The sequence below is a fragment of the Pristiophorus japonicus genome, chromosome 19 (genome assembly GCF_044704955.1).
Source record: "Pristiophorus japonicus isolate sPriJap1 chromosome 19, sPriJap1.hap1, whole genome shotgun sequence".
NCBI lineage: Eukaryota > Metazoa > Chordata > Chondrichthyes > Pristiophoridae > Pristiophorus > Pristiophorus japonicus.
The window spans coordinates 69,064,416-69,083,284 of record NC_091995.1 but is presented as its reverse complement, the minus strand read 5'-3'; the positions used below and the strand labels follow the sequence as shown (position 1 = coordinate 69,083,284).

At 48.8% G+C, this 18,869-nt stretch overlaps 1 protein-coding gene across 1 annotated transcript in view; it reads right to left on the bottom strand.

Annotated features, from left to right (window-relative positions):
- The window catches only part of pick1 (protein interacting with prkca 1), a 115,829-nt gene extending 97,381 nt beyond the window's left edge, over positions 1 to 18,448 (bottom strand). The window contains exons 1-4 of the mRNA XM_070862089.1: positions 18,377 to 18,448; positions 11,272 to 11,348; positions 3,629 to 3,740; positions 2,943 to 3,071 (exon numbers count right to left, since the gene is read on the bottom strand). Of these exons, the coding sequence (XP_070718190.1) occupies positions 2,943 to 3,071; positions 3,629 to 3,740; positions 11,272 to 11,312 (282 nt within the window). The 5' untranslated portion in view covers positions 11,313 to 11,348; positions 18,377 to 18,448. The remainder of the gene's footprint in view (positions 1 to 2,942; positions 3,072 to 3,628; positions 3,741 to 11,271; positions 11,349 to 18,376) is intronic.
- Positions 18,449 to 18,869: the final 421 nt, after the last annotated feature.

The following is an 18,869-nucleotide window of genomic DNA, read 5'->3' as shown; positions in this document are numbered from 1 at the left end:
TTACGGCACTTCAAGTGCACATCCAATACTGTTTAAATGTGGTGAGGGTTTCTGCCTCTACCATCCTTTCAGGCAGTGAGTTCCAGACCCCCACCACCCTCTGGGTGAAGAAGTTTCCTCTCAAATCCCCTCTCAACCACCTATCAATTACTTTAAATCTATGCCCCCTGATTGTTGACCCCTCTGCCAAGGGAAACAGGTCCTTCCTATCCACTCTATTCAGGCTCCTCATAATTTTATACACCTCAATCAGGTCTCCCCTCAGCCTCCTCTGTTCCAAAGAAAACAGACCCAGCCTATCCAATCTTTCCTCATTGCTAAAATTCTCCAGTCCAGGCAACATCCTCGTAAATCTCCTCTGTACCCTCTCCAGTGTAATCACTTTCCTGTAATGTGGTGACCAGAACTACACACAGTACTCCAGCTGTGGTCTAATTAGAGTTTTATACAGTTCAAACATAACCTCCCTGCTCTTGTATTTCATGCCTCGGCTAATAAAGGCAAGTATTCCATATGCCTTCTTAACCACCTTATCTACCTGGCCTGCTACCTTCAGGGATCTGTGGACCTGCACTCCAAGGTCCCTTTGTTCATCTACACTTCTCAATGGCCTACCATTTAATGTGTATTCCCTTGCCTTGTTAGACTTCCCCAAATGCATTACCTCACACTTATCCGGATTGAATTCCATTTGCCACAGTTCTGCCCACCTGACCAGTACATTGATATCTTCCTGCAGTCGAAAGCTTTCTTCTTCATTATCCACCACACGGCCAATCATCTGCAAACTTCAAGTCCAAGTCATTGATATATACCACAGAAAGCAAGGGACCCAGTACTGAGCCCTGAGGAACCCCACTGGATACATCCTTCCAGTCACAAAAACATCCATCAACCATTCCCCTTTGCTTCCTGCCTCTGAGCCAATTTTGGATCCAACTTGCCACTTTGCCTTGGATCCCATGGGCTTTAACCTTTGTGACCAGTCTGCCATGTAGGACCTTATCTAAAGCATTGCTCAAATTCATATACACTACATCGTACACACTACCCTCATCGACCCTCCTGGTTACCTCCTCGAAAAATTCAATCAACTTAGTCAGACACGGCCTTCTCTTAACAAATCCATGCTGACTGTCCTTGATTGATCCATGTCTTTCTGAATGAAGATTTATCCTGTCCTTCAGAATTTTTTCCAATAATTTTCCCACCACTGAGGTTAGGCCGACTGGCCTGTAATTACTCAGTCTATCCCATTTTAAACAAAGGTACAGCATTAGCAGTCCTCCAGTCCTCCAGCACCACACCTGTAGTCAGAGAGGACTGGAAAATGATGGTCAGAGCCTCTGCTATTTCCTCTTTTGCTTCTCTTAACAGCCTGGGATACATTTCATCCGGGCCTGGGAATTTATCCATTTTCAAAGCTGCTAAGCCCCTTAATACTTCTCTCTCACGCTGCTTATCTTGTTTAATATTTCACACTCCTCCTCCCTGATTGCAAAGTCTGCATCGTTCCTCACCTTTGTGACAACAGACTCAAAGTATTCATTAGGAATCATACCCACGTCTTCCGCCTCCACACACATGGTCTCTCATAGGCCCCACTCTTTCTCTAGTTGGCCATTTAAGACTGAGCTGAGGATAAATTTCTTCACTCAGAGAGCTGTGAATCTTTGGAACATATTCAAGGCTGAGATCGATAGATCTTTGGAGTCTCGGGAATCAAGGGATATGGGGATGGGGTGGGAAAGTGGAGCTGAGGTCGACGATCAGCCATGATATTATTGAATGGCGGAGCAGGCTCGAGGGGCCATGTGGCCGACTCTTGCTCCGATTTCTTATGTTGTTATAATTTAACCCTTATCATTCTGGTGAATCTACACTGCAGCCCCTGCAAGACCAATATATCCTGCCTGGGATACGGGCCCCAGTCTGAACGCAGTACACAGATGGGGTCTATCCAGAGCTCTGTACAGCTGGAACGTAATTTCCGCCCCTCTCTATTCCAGCCCCCAACAATTCATTCATTTTTACAATTATTTTGTGTATCTGTGCACGAGCTTTTAGTGATTGGGTACTTGGACCCTACATCCCTCTGCTCAGATTCCCAGCTTCTCACCAGTTAGAAGATACTCTGATCAGTCTGTCTTGGGCCCACACCTCCCCACATTCAACTCCATCTGCCACAGGTTTGCCCACACACTGAACCTATCGATGTCCCGTTACAGCTACCTGCTCCCAGCCCCACTATTTACCGAGTATAGTCAATAAATGTGGATATACGGCTCGCTATTCTGCGTACGTCATTGATACCTACAGTGAGAAGCTGAGGCCCCAGTGCAGAACCCTGGGGACACCAGTAGTCACATCACACAGATTGCAGTATATACCCAGTGACCCTGCTCCCCCAACCAAGTCGAAATCCAAGCCAACAGCTTGCCGCCAATTCTATGTGCTCTCATGTTTGTTAGCAGGGGAAGCGTGTCGAAGCAACGAGCAATATTAAATCCCCTGCTAAGCACCAGCCCAATGCACACAGCCCCTCCTGGTATGGTCACGTTCCCCCCCGCCCCCAACTCCACACGGCCCCTCCCCCCACACACAGCCCCTCCCCCATACAGCCCCTCCCCGTATGGCCCTCCCCCCATACAGTCCCTCCCCCATACAGCCCCTCCCCACACATACAGCCCCTCCCCGTATGGCCCTCCCCATACAGCCCCTCCCCCTATACAGCCCCACCCCACACACACAGCCCCTTCCCCAAACAGCCCCTCCCCGTATGGCCTTCCCCCATACAGCCCCTCCCACACACATGGCCCCTCCCCCATACGGCCCCTCCCAGTATAGCCACCTCCCCCCCCACATGGCCCCCTCCCCCCCACACGGCCTCACCTCCCCTGTATGACCCCCTATGCCCCCTCCCTCTCCCCACTCCCTCGTACCTTCACAGCTTGAATCATCTTGGCCACCTCCACTTTGGTTTTTCCCTTCACTGATTTCCCGGTTACTCCGACGATTTCATCGCCCGCGGCCAGCGTTCCGTCCACAGCGGCCGGCGTGTTGTCGAAAACCTGCCGGTAACAACAAGGTGCGTAAGTCCAGGGCCGCCCTGGGCCACACCGCCGGAGTGGAGCGGAGCTGGAGCGGGAGCGGAGTCGGAGCAGAGCGGGAGCGGAGCCGGAGTGGGAGCGGAGTGGAGTCGGAGCAGAGCGGGAGTGGAGTCGGAGCAGAGCGGGAGTGGGCACTCTCCCACACTGTATCGCACTGGAACAATTGGACGGCGGCAAGCTACGGGTGGGAGTGGGTGGATCATGGAGTCACCATTAGGCTTTGAAAGCATCGAAGGGAGCAGACCTGAACTTTAATAAGGAGAGTATGTGAGAGTCATGGTGCAGACCACAGACACTCTGCCCTTTAGCAGGGTGGGTTTAGAGGGGAAGGAGAGAGACCTGGGCTGACACCCGCTGTAGGAAGCATTACTGAGAGTATCTGAGTGAGGACGGAGGAGGCAGCAGGTGAGGCGATGAGGGAGATGTGAGTCAGGAACAGGAATGCAGCAGCGTGTGGAGACAGACAGACAGAGAGTTAGCCGATTATAGGAGGGCACACTGACAGAGGAATGCTTTACCTGCACGATGTATAAACAGGGGCAGTACTGCGCTCCGCCACCAATACTGATCCCAATCAAATTCTGAGAATCCTTTTTAAGTGTCACTGTCCCAGGCACAGTCGGAATTCCCCTGATCCAAAAAACAGAGATTAAAAAGCTGACGTTTATTACATCACTGTTTAAAATACTTGAGAATGTTTTCATTGGCCACGATTGTGATATTGGTCCATTGACCCACTGGGTAATACCACCCCCCCCACATTGACCCACTGGGTAACACCCCCGCCCCCCCCCCATGGGGTAACACAGTAACAATATCTCACAGGGTGCAGTGTGGTCCTACACCTGGGAAGTGAGACAGACTGAGAACAGATTAATTGCACAAAGTGTGTGAATGGAGGTGCTGTGGGCCATCGGCAGCGGAACTGACCAGCAAGCAGTGACCTCGGGGCCCTGCCCATAGTGGCACACCTCTCACTGAACAATCAGCATCGAGCCGGGAGACCTGCCCTGGTTCAATGTGCAGTGTAGGAGGAGGTCAGCCCTCGATGACCCTCAGAACGTGGTCCCAACCTAATGAAGCTATTACACAGGGCAGCTCACACACATTAGACAGCACCAAACATGGGTCAGTCACACGACCACAGCCACTACGTTCTGTGTGGCAGTGTCGGGGTTATGTCACTGGACTAACAATCCCGAGAATGGGACTTGTGAATTTTAATTCATTAAAAAAGTCTGAAAATAAAATGCTGGTATCAGTAAAAATGACAATGAAAGTCTCAATTGTCCTAAAAACCCAACTGGTTCACTGAAGTCCCTCAGGGAAGGAAACCTGCTGACCTTACCCGGTCTGGGCCTACATGCGACTCCAGACCCACACCTACGTGGTTCACTCTTTAACTTCCCTTGGAAGCCACCCAGTTACCGACACCGTCTCACGGTGACGAAGGAGGGCCAATAAATATGGCTTTGCCAGTGATGCCCACATCCCGGGAACCAATCAAAAAATTGGGGGAACACCACCCTCTTCTACCATGGTACAGTCCAGCATGAGTGCAAGAGAGCAGGCTGAAGTATTTGCAAGTGTCTCAGACAAGAATTCCGAGTCCTATTCCTCCTCCCGAGATCCCACCGGCCAGGCAAACTGGTTCAGTCCATGTGACATTGTACATCTGATTTCAGCGGACACATTGAAGGCGTGACAGCGACTGAGCACACAGCTAACCAGCTCCCCACACTGAGCTAAGTCAAGCTGTACAGCTATATCGACCAACCACGGACAGCTGTGTCCTATCCACAACACAGGATAAATCTAAAAAAGGAAAGCCCTGCATTTATCGGACATTCCAAAGTGCTTTACAGTCAATGAAGTATTTTGAGAAGTGTAATCACTGTTGTAACGCAGGAAACGCAGCAGCCAATTTGTGCACAGCAAGCTCCCACACACAGCAATGTGATAATGAGCAGTTAATCTGTTTTAGTGATGTTGATTGAGGGATAAATATTGGCCAGGACACCAGGGATAACTCCCCTGCTCTTCCTTGGAATAGTGCCGTGGGATCAAGACAGCAGATGGGACCTCGGTTTAACTGAAAAACTGCACCCCAACAGCCTAGATTTTTGTGCTCAAGTGGCTGGAGTGGGAGTTGAACCCACAACTTTCTGACTCAGAGGAGAGAGTGCTACCCACTGAGCCACTGCCGACACATTAATCGAGTCAATTACTGCCCTATCAGACTCCTCCATCCTCAATCATCAGTAATCATGGTGAAGCCACACCTGGAATATTGTGTCCAGTTTTGGTCTCCTAATCTGAGGAAGGACATTCTTGCTATTGAGGGAGTGCAGCGAAGGTTCACCAGACTGATTCCCGGGATGGCGGGACTGACATATGAGGAGAGACTGGATCAACTGGGATTGTATCCACTGGAGTTTAGAAGAATGAGAGGGGATCTCATAGAAACAAATAAAATTCTGACGGGACTGGACAGGTTAGAGGCAGGAAGAATGTTCCCGTTGCTGGGAAGTTCCAGAACCAGGGGACACAGTCTAAGAATAAGGGGTAAGCCATTTAGGACTGAGATGAGGAGAAACTTCTTCATCAGGGAGTTGTTAACCTGTGGAATTCCCTGCCACAGACAGTTGTTGAGGCCAGTTCGTTAGATATGTTCAAGAGGGAGTTCGATATGGCCCTTACAGCCAAAGGGATCAAGGGGTATGGAGAGAAAGCAGGAAAGGGGTACTGAGGTTGAATGATCAGCCATGATCTTATTGAATGGTGGTGCAGGCTCGAGGGGCCGAACGGCCTACTCCTGCACCTATTTTCTATGTTTCTATGTTTCTATGTTTCGAAGTGAGGGAAGGAGTCATGAATTGTGCCACCCGGTGAAACCCACCACCAAGACCCTCACTGACATTCCGTTCAGAATCACTCGGCTCCAAATCTCACCACAGCCCTGATCCACACATGGATGCATTGCAGAGAAGAGCTGAGAGTATCTGCATTCACCATCACGGCACAACTCAACCCGGTACGGCACCAAGGAGCTCGCGGAAAACTGTGGCCAATGGGAGTGAAAGGGAAAGCCCTTCAGTGCTGGGAGTCACACTCGACACGAAGGGAGGTGGCTGTGGTTGTCGGAGGCCAGTCATCACAGCCCCAGGACATCACTGCAGGAGTTCCTCAGGGAAATGTTCTCAGCCTAGCTACCTTCAGCTGCTTCACCAATGACCTTCCCTCCATCATAAGGTCAGGAATGGGGCTGCTCACTTACAATTGCAGTGTTCAGCTCCAATTGCTCCGATAATGAAACAGTCCATTCCAGTCTACAGCAGGATCAGGGTAATAGCCAGGCTTGGGTCTATGTGGTACGTAACATTTGAAGGTCACCATTGAGCAGAAGGTGAACCAGAGCAACACCATGGCTTCAAGGGCAAGGCAAGGGCTGGGTATTCAAAGCAGCGGAGGAAGAGATAGCAGAGGCACTGGTATATATTCATCAATGGAATAGTGACAGAGGAATGGCGGACAGCTAATGTGATATTATATTGGAAAAGGGAGATAGAACAAGCCCAAGGAACAATAGACCAGTTAGCTTTACGTCAGTGGTGGGAAAGATAATGGTTACAGAACGGAAGGAAGCCATTGGGCCCATCGAGCCCGTGCTGGCTCTCTGCAAGAGCATCTCAGCCAGTCCCACTCCCCCGCCCTTTCCCCGTAGCTCTGCCATTTATTTCCTTCAGGTACTGATCCAATTCCCTTTTGAAAGCGACGACTGAGTATGCTCCCCCTTTCAGGCCGCGCATTCCACACACTGACCACTCGCTGCATAAAAAGGTTTTTTCTTGCGTCGTCTTTGGTTCTTCTGCCAATCACCTTAAATCTGTGTCCTCTGGTTCTCGACCCTTCCACCAATGGGAACCGTTTCCAGCAACTCTGTCCAGTCCCCTCGTGATTTTGAACACCTCGATCCAATCTCAACCTTCTCTGCTCCAAGGAGAACAACCACAGCTTCTCCATCTATCCACGTCACTGAAGTCCTTCATCCCTGGAATCATTCTTGTAAATCTTTTCTGCTCCCTCTCTCACGTCTTCACATCCTTCAGAAAGTGCAGTGCCCAGAATTGGACACAATACTCCAGTTGAGCCCAAACCAGTGTTTTGTACAGGTTCATCATAACTTCCACACTTTTGTACTCTGTAACTCTATTCGTGAAGCCCAGGGTCCCGTAAGCTTTTTTAACCGCTTTCTCAATCTGCCCTGCCACCTTCAATGATTTGTGCACATACACCCCTTTCTTCCCCTCGGGAGAAAGGGATAGGCCGAGCAATTACAGGCCTGCCAGCCTAACTTCAGTGGTGGCAAAACTATTGGAAAAAATCCTGAAAGACAGGATAAATCTACACTGGGATAGGCAAGGATTAATTAGGGACTGTCATCACGGATTTGTTAAGGGAAAATCGTGTTTGACTAACCTGATTGAATTTTTTGAGGAGGTAACCAGGAAGGTCGATGAGGGTAGTGCTTACGATGTAGTGTATATGGATTTTAGCAAAGCTTTTGATAAGGTCCCACAAGGTCATGAAGGTTAAAGCCCATGGGATCCAGGGCAAAGTGTCAAGTTGGATCCAAAATTGGCTTGGAGGTAGGAAGCAAAGGGTAATGGTTGATGGATGTTTTTGTGACTGGAAGGATGTTTCCAGTGGGGTTCTGCAGGGCTCAGTACTGGGTCCCTTGCTTTTTGTGGTATATATCAATGATTTAGATTTGAATATAGGGAGTATGATTAAGATGTTTGCAGACGACACTAAAATTGGCTGTGTGGTTGATAATGAAGAGGAAAGTCATGGGCTGCAGGAGGATATCAATCTACTGGTCAGGTGGGCAGAGCAGTGGCAAATGGAATTTAATTCAGAGAAGTGTGAGGTAATGCACTTTGGGAGGGCCAATAAGGAAAGGATATTAACATTAAGCGGTAGGCCACTTAATAGTGTAGATGAACAAAGGGACCTTGGAGTGCTTGTCCATCCTGAAAGTAGCAGGCCAGGTGGATAAGGTGATTAAGAAGGCATACGGAATGCTTGCCTTTATTGGCCGAGGCATAGAATACAAGAGCAGGGAGGTTATGCTTAAATTGTATAATACTCTGGTTAAGCCACAGCTGGAGTACTGCGTGCAGTTCTGGTCGCCGTATTATAAGAAGGACGTGATTGCACTAGAGAGGGTGCAGAGGAGATTGACCAGGATGCTGCCTGGAATGGAGAATCTTAGTTATGAGGACAGATTGGATAGGCTGGGTTTGTTCTCATTGGAACAGAGGAGGTTGAGAGGAGACTTCATTGAGGTGTACAAAATATTGAGGGGCCTGGACATAGTGGATAGTAAGGGCCTATTTCCCTTGGTGGAGAGGTCTATTTCGAGGGGACATAGTTTTAAGGTGGTTGGTGGAAGGTTTAGAGGGGATTTGAGGGGAAGCAGAGGGTTGTGGGGGTCTGGAACTCACTGCCTGGAAGGGTGGTGGATGCAGAAACCCACACCACATTTAAAAGGTGCTCAGATGGGCACTTAAAGTGCCGTAACCTGCAGGGTTACAGACCTAGAGCTGGTAAGTGGGATTAAACTGGATAACCTCTTGTTGGCTGGTGGAAATACGATCGTAACTACTGCAGGGGAATCGAATACGGCCAGGGTGATCTCCTGGACTAGTTTCGATCGCCTGGATGGGTCGGAGAGGAATTTTCCCAGATATTTTTCCCCAATTGGCCTGGGTTTTTATCTGGTTTTTGCCTCTCCCAGGAGATCACATGGCTCCGGTTGGGTTGGAGTGCAGAATGTTTCAGTGTAAGGGGTGTCGTGGTTGTGAGAGGCGGACTGGTTGGGCTGGGTGCTCTTTGCCTTTCCGTCATTGTTCATGGGTTTATTTGTAACCTTCAGGGCTGCTGACCGAGGGCCGTGTGGCTCTTTGTCGGCCGGCGCAGACACGATGGGCCGGAATGGCCGCCTCCTGCGCTGTAAATTTCTATGTTTTTTTCTATGTCTCTCTGTTTGTGCACCCCCTTTAGGATTGTACCCTTTAGTTTATATTGTCTCGACTCATTCTTTCTACCAAAATGCATCAATCCACACTTTTCTGCTCTAAATTTAATCTGCCATGTGTCCACCTATTCCACCAAGCATCCTGAAGTCTGTTGGTCTCCTCCTCACTGTTCACTATAATGCCAAGTTTTGTGTCATCTGCAAATTTTGAAATTGTGCCCTGTACTCCCACGTCCAAATCATTAATATATATCAAGACAAGCAGCAGTCCCAGTACCGTCCCCTGGGGAACACCACTGTATACCTTCCTCCAGTCCGAGAAACAACCCTTCACCATTACTCTCTGTTTCCTGTCACTGAGCCAATTCCGTATCCATGCTGCCACTGTCCCTTTTATTCCACGGGCTTCCACTTTGCTGCAAGCCTATTATGTGGCACTTTGTCAAACGCCCTTGGACATCCATGTATACCACATCAACCGCATTACCCTCATCAACCCTCTCTGTTACCTCATCAACAAACGCAATCAAGTTGGTTAAACACAATTTGCCTTTAACAAATCCGTGCTGGCTTTCCTTAATTATTCCACACTTGTCCAAGTAACGATAACCGAAGTTAAACTGACTGGCCTTTGTTGCTGGGTGTATCCTCACACCCTTTTTTGAACAAGGTGTAACATTTGCAATTCTCAGTTCTCTGGCACCGCCCCTGTGTGTAAGGAGGATTGGAAGATCATGTCCAGTCCCTCCGTGATTTCTTCCTTCACTTCCCTCAGCATCCGAGGATGCATCCCATCCGGTCCTGGTGACTTATCGACTTAAGTACAGCCAGCCTTTCTAATAACTCCACTTTATCAATTCTTATCCAATTCAGTATCTCCACTACCTCCTCCTTAGCTATGACTTTGGCAGCATCCTCTTCCTTGGTGAAGACAGATGCAAAGTGCTCATTGACTACCTCAGCCATGCCCTCTGCCTCCATGTGTCAGTCTCCTTTTTGGTCCCTAATCAGCTCCACCCCTCCGCTTACTCCCCGTTTACTAGTTATATGCCTACAGAAGACTGTATTACCATTTACGTTAGCTGCCCAATGAAGCTCAACGTAAGCTCGAGGAACGGCATCTCATCTTTCGATTAGGCACTTTACAGCCTTCCGGAATCAACATCGAGTTCCACAATTTCACACCAGAACCTCTGCCCATTGTTTCAGCCGGCAGCTGCTGAAGATTCTGCCATTCCCATTCCCACTCCTCTAGACCCATCTTTTGTCCCATTACTGTGTGGAATATTTACCCAAAGAAGTGTCTGAAAACTGCAAATATAATAAATAACACGGATTTCAAAACTGCAGGTCATGCTTGACCAACCTTATTGAACAGATACATTTAAGGGGAAACTAGATAAATACATGAGGGAGAAAGGAATAGAAGGTTGTGTTGCTCGTGTGAGATGAAGAGGGGTACGAGGAGACTCGTGTGAAGGCCTCTTTCTGTGGTATATGTTTTCTGTGACTAGTGGCTCAGTCTGAGCCCACAAAGCCTCTGTACCAGCTCCAAGGCTCCGGTCAGGAGTGTGATGGGACACACAATACTCACCTGGATGTTGCTGCAGCAACACGCAAATAGCTCGACACCATCCTCGACAGAGCAGTTTGTTTCATCGCTGCCCCTGTGACTGGACTCAGTATCACTCCCTCCACCACCGGCGCACCGTGGCTGCAGTGTGTACCATCTACAAGATGCACTGCAGCAACTCGCCAAGGCTTCTTCGGCAGCTCCCACACCCACGGCCTTTCCCCCGCCACCCCCCTATCGCAAGCAGGTGTATGGGAACACCACCAGCTCCACGTTCCCCAAGTCACACACCACTCAGACTTGGAAATATAACACCATCCTTCATCGTCGCTGGGTCACAATCCTGGAACTCCCTCCCGAACAGCACTGTGGGAGCACCTTCACCACACGGACTGCAGCGGTTCAAGGCTGCGGCTCACCACCACCTTCTCAAGGACCCGAGGGATGGGCAATAAATGCCAGCCTTGCCAGCGATGCCCACAGCACGTGAATGCAACATAATCAGTAACAGTTAATGACGTTTTACTGTCACTTGGGTATTAACTCACAGTTTATCTTCTTCGATCTCAAAATCCATGTCGCTGAACATTGTCACGCCCCGTCAGCCTCCCGCTGCTCCCGCTCTCTGTGGGGAGGAACATTGCATAAGTGGGACCCACCATCCATGCTCAATGTCACACTGGCCACATTAATACCTTGCATTCAATCTGCCCCAAACTACCAACATGCTCACCCCTGGCAATGCTCACAGCAAGCATGAAAAATGCTAAATTTAACATGGACAGGAATTCCACAGGGTCAGGATCCCATAGGGACAGGATCCCAATACAGGGACAGGATCCCATAGAGACAGGATCCCAATACAGGGACAGGATCCAAATACAGGGACAGGATCCCATTGGGACAGGATCCCATAGAGACAGGATCCCATAGAGACAGGATCCCAATACAGGGACAGGATCCCAGGTGGACGGGATCCCATAGAGGATCCCAATACATGGACAGGATCCCAGGTGGACAGGATCCCATAGAGACAGGATCCCAATACAGGGACAGGATCCCATAGAGACAGGATCCCAATACATGGACAGGATCCCAGGTGGACAGGATCCCATAGAGACAGGATCCCAATACAGGGACAGGATCCCAATACAGGGACAGGATCCTGTAAAAATTCGGTGAAAACATCGGCGTAAACGTTTGGACTTTTGGACATTGCTTGGACACATTTTGTGTTACTGCAGAGAGCAGACAGCACTGACCTGGGGCTGGTCCCACAGGAATACACATCAGGTGGACACGGAATCAAGGCAGCAACGGTTGATGGACGAGCCCTTTGTCTTACAATCAGTCAGACATTAAGTAAAGTGGCCCGTATTCGGGCCATCGAAAGAGAAAGGGAAGCTATTCAATCACAGACTCGTCGGGGCCCCACATCGAGGTACAGCCCAGTTGACAAAGGAACAGGCCAGAGTCTGGATTTTGAACTTGTGGGCGAGAAGAAGCTTTTTGCAAGTATAAGAGACGGCAGTTGCAGCCACCTCTCTCTCTTCCCTCTTCGACGCCTGCTTGCTTCGGTCAACGCACAAGGATTGAACACTCTGTCCGGGACAGAGAGAAGCACCAGAGAGCCTCGCTACTTCGACTGGGAAGCTGACCTTGAGACGCCACAGATTGGTACAGAATCAGAGATACGCCATATCGGGAGGAGCAGCGAGTAAGCCAGAGGGGTAATTGGTGAGCATTTATCCCAGCCCACACATCTTTAAAACCACCGCATGATGTGAAGAGGTGTCGTGTGTCCCAACCAAGCTTTAGGGGTTTAGTGGGGAGGTTTTTGCAAGGATCATTAAGTGTATGCACATTCTGTTGGACAGATTTCAGTGGTGCAATTTTGAATCCGAGCAAGGGTGACTTAGACGTGGGTACTTTGCGTTAGGGGTCTGTTTCGACGGGCCAGGGCGTGTATGTACTGTGTTTGTTTGTTTTGCACACCGGGGTGTGTTTTACTGGGGGCAGGTGTGTGCTTTAACTTGAATAAAAGCATTTTGATGTTTGAGACCAAAAAGATCTGTCTATGACTGTAATTCCGGTGTAAGTGGGGTGATTTCCTTCTTTCCAGTAGGAAACCTTTGGCATTGTTGTAAGTAGGATCTGCCAGTAAATATATGTGATCTTTATTATCTAAGGAGAGCCAGTTAATTAAATCGGCTGATTGCTGAGTCGCGGGTGGATGTGTTGTGCTAATGTTTAGAGTTTAGTTCTACTCGGTAGTTGCGAGTGTAACTCGAGGGATGGCAGGACAGCTCAGTCCCCAGGATTGCACGTCCTGTGCCATGTGGGAAATCCCGGACGCTTCACGCAGCCAGGACGACCATGTGTGCAGGAGGTGTCTCCAGCTGCACCAACTCCGTGTTGCCCTCAGAGCTACGTGGATAGCACGTTTCTAGAGGTGGTCACCCCACAGCTTCAGAGTGTGCAGACAGATAGGGATTGGGTGACCCCTGGACAGAAGAGGAGGACCAGACAGGTAGTGCAGGAGTCCAGAGTCCATCTCACTCTCCAACCAGTGTTCTGTTCAGAGTACCGGTGGAGGCGACGGTGCCTCTGGGGAATGCAGTCAGAGCCAAGTCCACGGCACCATGGGTGGCTCAGCTGCGGGGGGGGCGGGGGAGGGAGGAAGAAGAATGGAAGAACTATAGTGGTAGAGGATTCGATAGTCAGGGAGCAGACAGGTGTTTCTGCGGCCGCAGACGTGACTCCAGGATGGTATGTTGCCTCCATGGTGTCAGGGTCAAGGATGTCACCAAGCAGCTGCAGGGCATTCTGGGGGGAGAGGGTGAACAGTCAGAGGTCGTGGTCCATATCGCGACCAATGAAATAGGTAGAAAGAGGGATGAGGTCCTGCAGGCAGAGTTTAGGGAGCTAGGAGAGAGATTAAAAAGCAGGACATCAAAGGTAGTAATCTCCAGATTACTCCCGGTGCCACGAGCTAGTGAGTACAGAAATAGGAGGATAGAGCTGATGAATGTGTGGCTGGAGAGATAGTGCTGGAGGGAGGGCTTTAGATTCCTGAGGCGTTGGGACCGTTTCTGGAGGAGGTGGGACCTGTACAAGCCGGACGGGTTGCACCTCAACAGATCCGGGACCAATACCCTCGCGGGGGGGGGAGGGGGGGGGGTTTGCTAGTGCTGTTGGGGAGGGTTTAAACCAGCTTGGCAGGGGGATGGGAACCTGAAAATAGATTCAGTAGGGAGGGGAGTAAAGCTGGAATTAGAAAGCAAAAATAAAGAAAGTGAGTTTGAAGGAGAGGGGAAACAAGCAGGAAAAAAGGGTAAAAAAACAAATTTAACGGCACTTTGTCTAAATGCACATAGCATTCGTAACAAATAGATGAGTTGACGGCACAAATAGATACAAATGGGGATGATCTGATAGCGATTACAGAGACATGGTTGCAAGGTGACCAGGACTGGGAATTAAATATTCAGGGATATTTGACAATCCGAAGGACAGACAGAAAAGAAAAGGAGGTGGGGTAGATCTGTTGATAAAGGATGGAATCACTGCAACAGCAAGAAACAATATTGGCTCAAATGATCAGAATGTTGAAACAGTTTGGGTGGAGATAAGGAACAATAAGGGGAAATAAGGGAACACTGGTGGGCGTAGTCTATAGGCCCCCTAACAGTAGCAACTCGGAGCATAAACCAGGAAATAGTGGGGGCTTGTAAAAAGGGAACAGCAATAATCATGGGTGATTTTAACCTCCATATTGATTGGACAAATCAAATTGGTCAGGGTAGCCTTGAGGAGGAGTTCATAGAGTGCATAAGGGACAGGTTCCTTGAGCAGTATGTAACGGAACCAACCAGGGGGCAGGCTATCTTAGATCTGGTCCTGTGTAATGAGACGGGATTAATAAACAATCCCCTAGTAAAGGATCCCCTTGGAATGAGTGATCATTGCATGGTTGAATTTCAAATTCAGATGGAGGGTGAGAAAGTTGGATCGCAAACCAGCGTACTAAGCTTAAATAAAGGAGACTATGAAGGTATGAGGGCAGAGTTGGCTACAATGGACTGGGAAAATAGATTAAAGTGTAGGGCGGTTGATGAACATTTGGTGTACATTTAAGGAGATATTTCACAACTCTCAAAAATATATTCCAGTGAGGAGAAAAGGGTGTAAAAGAAAAGATAGCCATCCGTGGCTAACTAAAGAAATAAAGGACGGCATCTAATTAAAAACAAGGGCATACAAAGTGACCAAAACTAGTGGGAGGACAGAAGATTGGGAAGCTTTTAAAAGCCAGCAATGAATGACTAAAAAATGATTAAGGAAGGGAAGACAGACTATGAAAATAAACTAGCACGAAATATAAAAACAGATAGCAAGAGTTTCTATAGGTATATAAAAAGGAAAAGAATGGCTAAAGTAAATGTTGGTCCCTCAGAGGACGAGACCGGGGAATTAGTGATGGGGAACATGGAGATGGCAGAAACTCTGAACAAATATTTTGTATCAGTCTTTACGGTGGAGGACATTAACAATATCCCAACAGCGGATAGTCAAGGAACTATAGCGGGGGGAGGAACTTAACACAATTACAATCACTATGGAGGTGATTGCATCCTCGGGTCTTAAGAGAAGTAGCGGCACGGATTGGTTGTAATTTACTAAAATTCCCTGGACTCTGGGGAGGTCCCAGCAGATTGGAAAACTGCAAATGTAACGCCCCTATTTAAAAAAGGAGGAAGACAAAAAGCAGGAAACTATAGACCAGTTAGCCTAACATTTGTGGTTGGGAAAATGTTGGAGTCCATTATTGAAGAAGCAGTAGCAGGACATTTGGAAAAGTAAAATTCGATCAGGCAGAGTCAGCATGGATTTATAAAGGGGAAATCATGTTTGACAAATTTGCTGGAATTCTTTGAGGATGTAACAAACAGGGTGGATAAAGGGGCACCAGTGGATGTGGTGTATTTGGATTTCCAGAAGGCATTTGACAAGGTGCCACATAAAAGGTTACTGCACAAGATAAAAATTCACGGGGCTGGGGGTAATATATTGGCATGGATAGAGGATTGGATAACTAACAGAAAACAGAGTCGGGATAAATGATTCATAGAAACATAGAAACATAGAAAATAGGTGCAGGAGTAGGCCATTCGGCCCTTCTAGCCTGCACCGCCATTCAATGAGTTCATGGCTGAACATTCAACTTCAGTACCCCATTCCTGCTTTCTCGCCATACCCCTTGATCCCCCTAGTAGTAAGGACCTCATCTAACTCCTTTTTGAATATATTTAGTGAATTGGCCTCAACAACTTTCTGTGGTAGAGAATTCCACAGGTTTACCACTCTCTGGGTGAAGAAGTTCCTCCGCATCTCGGTCCTAAATGGCTTACCCCTTATCCTTAGACTGTGACCTCTGGTTCTGGACTTCCCCAACACTGGGAACATTCCTCCTGCATCTAACCTGTCCAACCCCGTCAGAATTTTAAATGTTTCTATGAGGTCCCCTCTCATTCTTCTGAACTCCAGTGAATACAAGCCCAGTTGATCCAGTCTTTCTTGATAGGTCAGTCCCGCCATCCCGGGAATCAGTCTGGTGAACCTTCGCTGCACTCCCTCAATAGCAAGAACGTCCTTCCTCAGGTTAGGAGACCAAAACTGTACACAATACTCCAGGTGCGGCCTCACCAATGCCCTGTACAACTGTAGCAACACCTCCCTGCCCCTGTACTCAAATCCCTGCCTGCTCGGGTTAGCAATCAGTAACTAGTGGGGTGCCGCAGGGATCAGTGCTGGGATCCCAGCTATTTATAATCTATATTAAAGACTTGGAAGAAGGGACTGAGTGTAACATAGCCAAGTTTACTGACGATACAAAGATGGGAGGAAAAGCAATGTGTGAGGACACAAAAAAATCTGCAAAAGAACATAGGCAGGCTAAGTGAGTGGGCAAAAATTTGGCAGATAGAGTATAATGTTGGAAAGTGTGAGTTCATGCACTTCGGCAGTAAAAAAATCAAAGAGCAAGTTATTATTTAAATGGAGAAAGATTGCAAAGTGCCTCAGTACAGCGGGACCTGGGGGTACTTGTGCATGAAACACAAAAGGATAATATGCAGGTACAGAAAGTGATCAGGAAAGCCAATGGAATCTTAGCCTTTATTGCAAAGGGGATGGAGTATAAAAGCAGGGAAGTCTTGCTAGTTATACAGGGTATTGGTGAGGCCACACCTGGAATACTGCGTGCAGTTTTGGTTTCCATATTTACAAAAGGATATACTTGCTTTGGAGGCAGTTCAGAGAAGGTTCATTAGATTGATTCCGGGGATGAGGGGGTTGACTTATGAGGAAAGGTTGAGTAGATTGGGCCTCTATTCATTGGAATTCAGAAGAATGAGAGATGATCTTATCGAAATGTATAAGATTATGAGGGGGCTTGACAAGGTGGATGCAGAGAGGATGTTTCCACTGATAGGGGAGACTAGAACTAGGGGGCATGATCTTAGAATAAGGGGCCGCCCATTTAAAACTGAGATGAGGAGAAATTTCTTCTCCGAGGGTTGTGGATCTGTGGAATTCACTGCCTCAGAGAGCTGTGGAAGCTGGGACATTGAATAAATTTGACAGAAATAGACAGTTTCTTAAATGATAAGGGGATAAGGTGTTATGGGGAGTGGGCAGGGAGGTGGACCTGAGTCCATGATCAGATCAGCCATGATCGTATTAAATGGTGGAGCAGGCTTGAGAGGCCGTATGGCCTACTCCTGCTCCTATTTCTTATGTTCTTATGAAACCACCACAGGCAAAACCACTTACAATCCCAATACAGGGACAGGATCCCAATATAGGGAGAGGATCCCATAGATACAGGATCCTGATACAGGGACAGCTGTTTCCTAGTCGAGTGACTGAGTGTCTCTTCGCAGGTGATGATTATGGAAGTCTTGAGGAAAGACCAGGCGCTGTGGACACTTTGGGTCACTAGGAGTCGTCAGGTTGGTAGCGAGGCGCTGGCCGAATAGGGCATTCTTAGCAGGATCTTTGAGTGCACCTGCAAATCCATTGGCAGGACAGGCGCACCAACATCAGCATTCTTGCTGAGGCCAACATCCCCCGCAGCAAAGCACTGACCACACGTGACCAGCTCCGCTGCGCGGGCCACATCGTCCGCATGCCCGGCACGAGGCTCTCAAAGCAAACGCTCTAACCCTCACTCCTACACGGCAAGCGAGCCCCAGGTGGGCAGAGGAAACATTTCAAGGACACCCACAAAGCCTCCCTGATAAAATTCAACATCCCCACCGACACCTGGGAGTCCCTGAACAAAGCCCGCCCAAAGTGGAGAAAAAGTGCCCGGGAGTCTCTTCGCTGAGAGCGAGCTGAAGCCAAGTGTCGACAGCGGAAGAAGCGAGCGGCAAACCAGACTCCCCACCGTCTGCCCCACCTGCGACAGAGACCGTAAATCCCACATTGGACTCTTCAGACACCTGGGAACTCATTTCTAGTGTGGAAGCAAGTTATCCTCGACTCCGAGGGACTGCCTGTGATGACAAGGACAGGATCCCGATACAAGGACAGGATCCCGATACAAGGACAGGATCCCGATATCTCTCCCCTCAGATCCCGGTTTTTTACCTTTTCCCGATGTTGTTCCGGATGTTTCTGTTGTGAATGACGTCACCAATGTTGCTGTTTGCTCACATCCTGTTCCGGCTCACTAACCCGGAACTGAATTCACACGCAAAATAATGATTCAACTGATCCGTAACCGGAAATAACCCGGTGCCCACACATGCGCCTTGGATACCTGAGCACAATGGCCGCCATCTTTAGTGCAGGCATCGCCGGCTTGAATCAGTGGGGCGGGGTTATCTTGCTGGGACGGGACTGCGTTCGTGACGCCCTCCACCAGTAATCCCCATCCCACACCCGCCCCAATCCCATTCCCAACCCAATCCTGATCCCACACCTGCCCCAACCCCAACCTAATCCCATTCCCAATCCAATCCTAATCCCATTCCCAACCCAATCCCCATCCCACGCCCGCCCCAATCCAATCCTGATCCCACACCCGCCCCATTCCCAACCCTGATCCCACGCCCGCCCCATTCCCAGCCTAATCCCATTC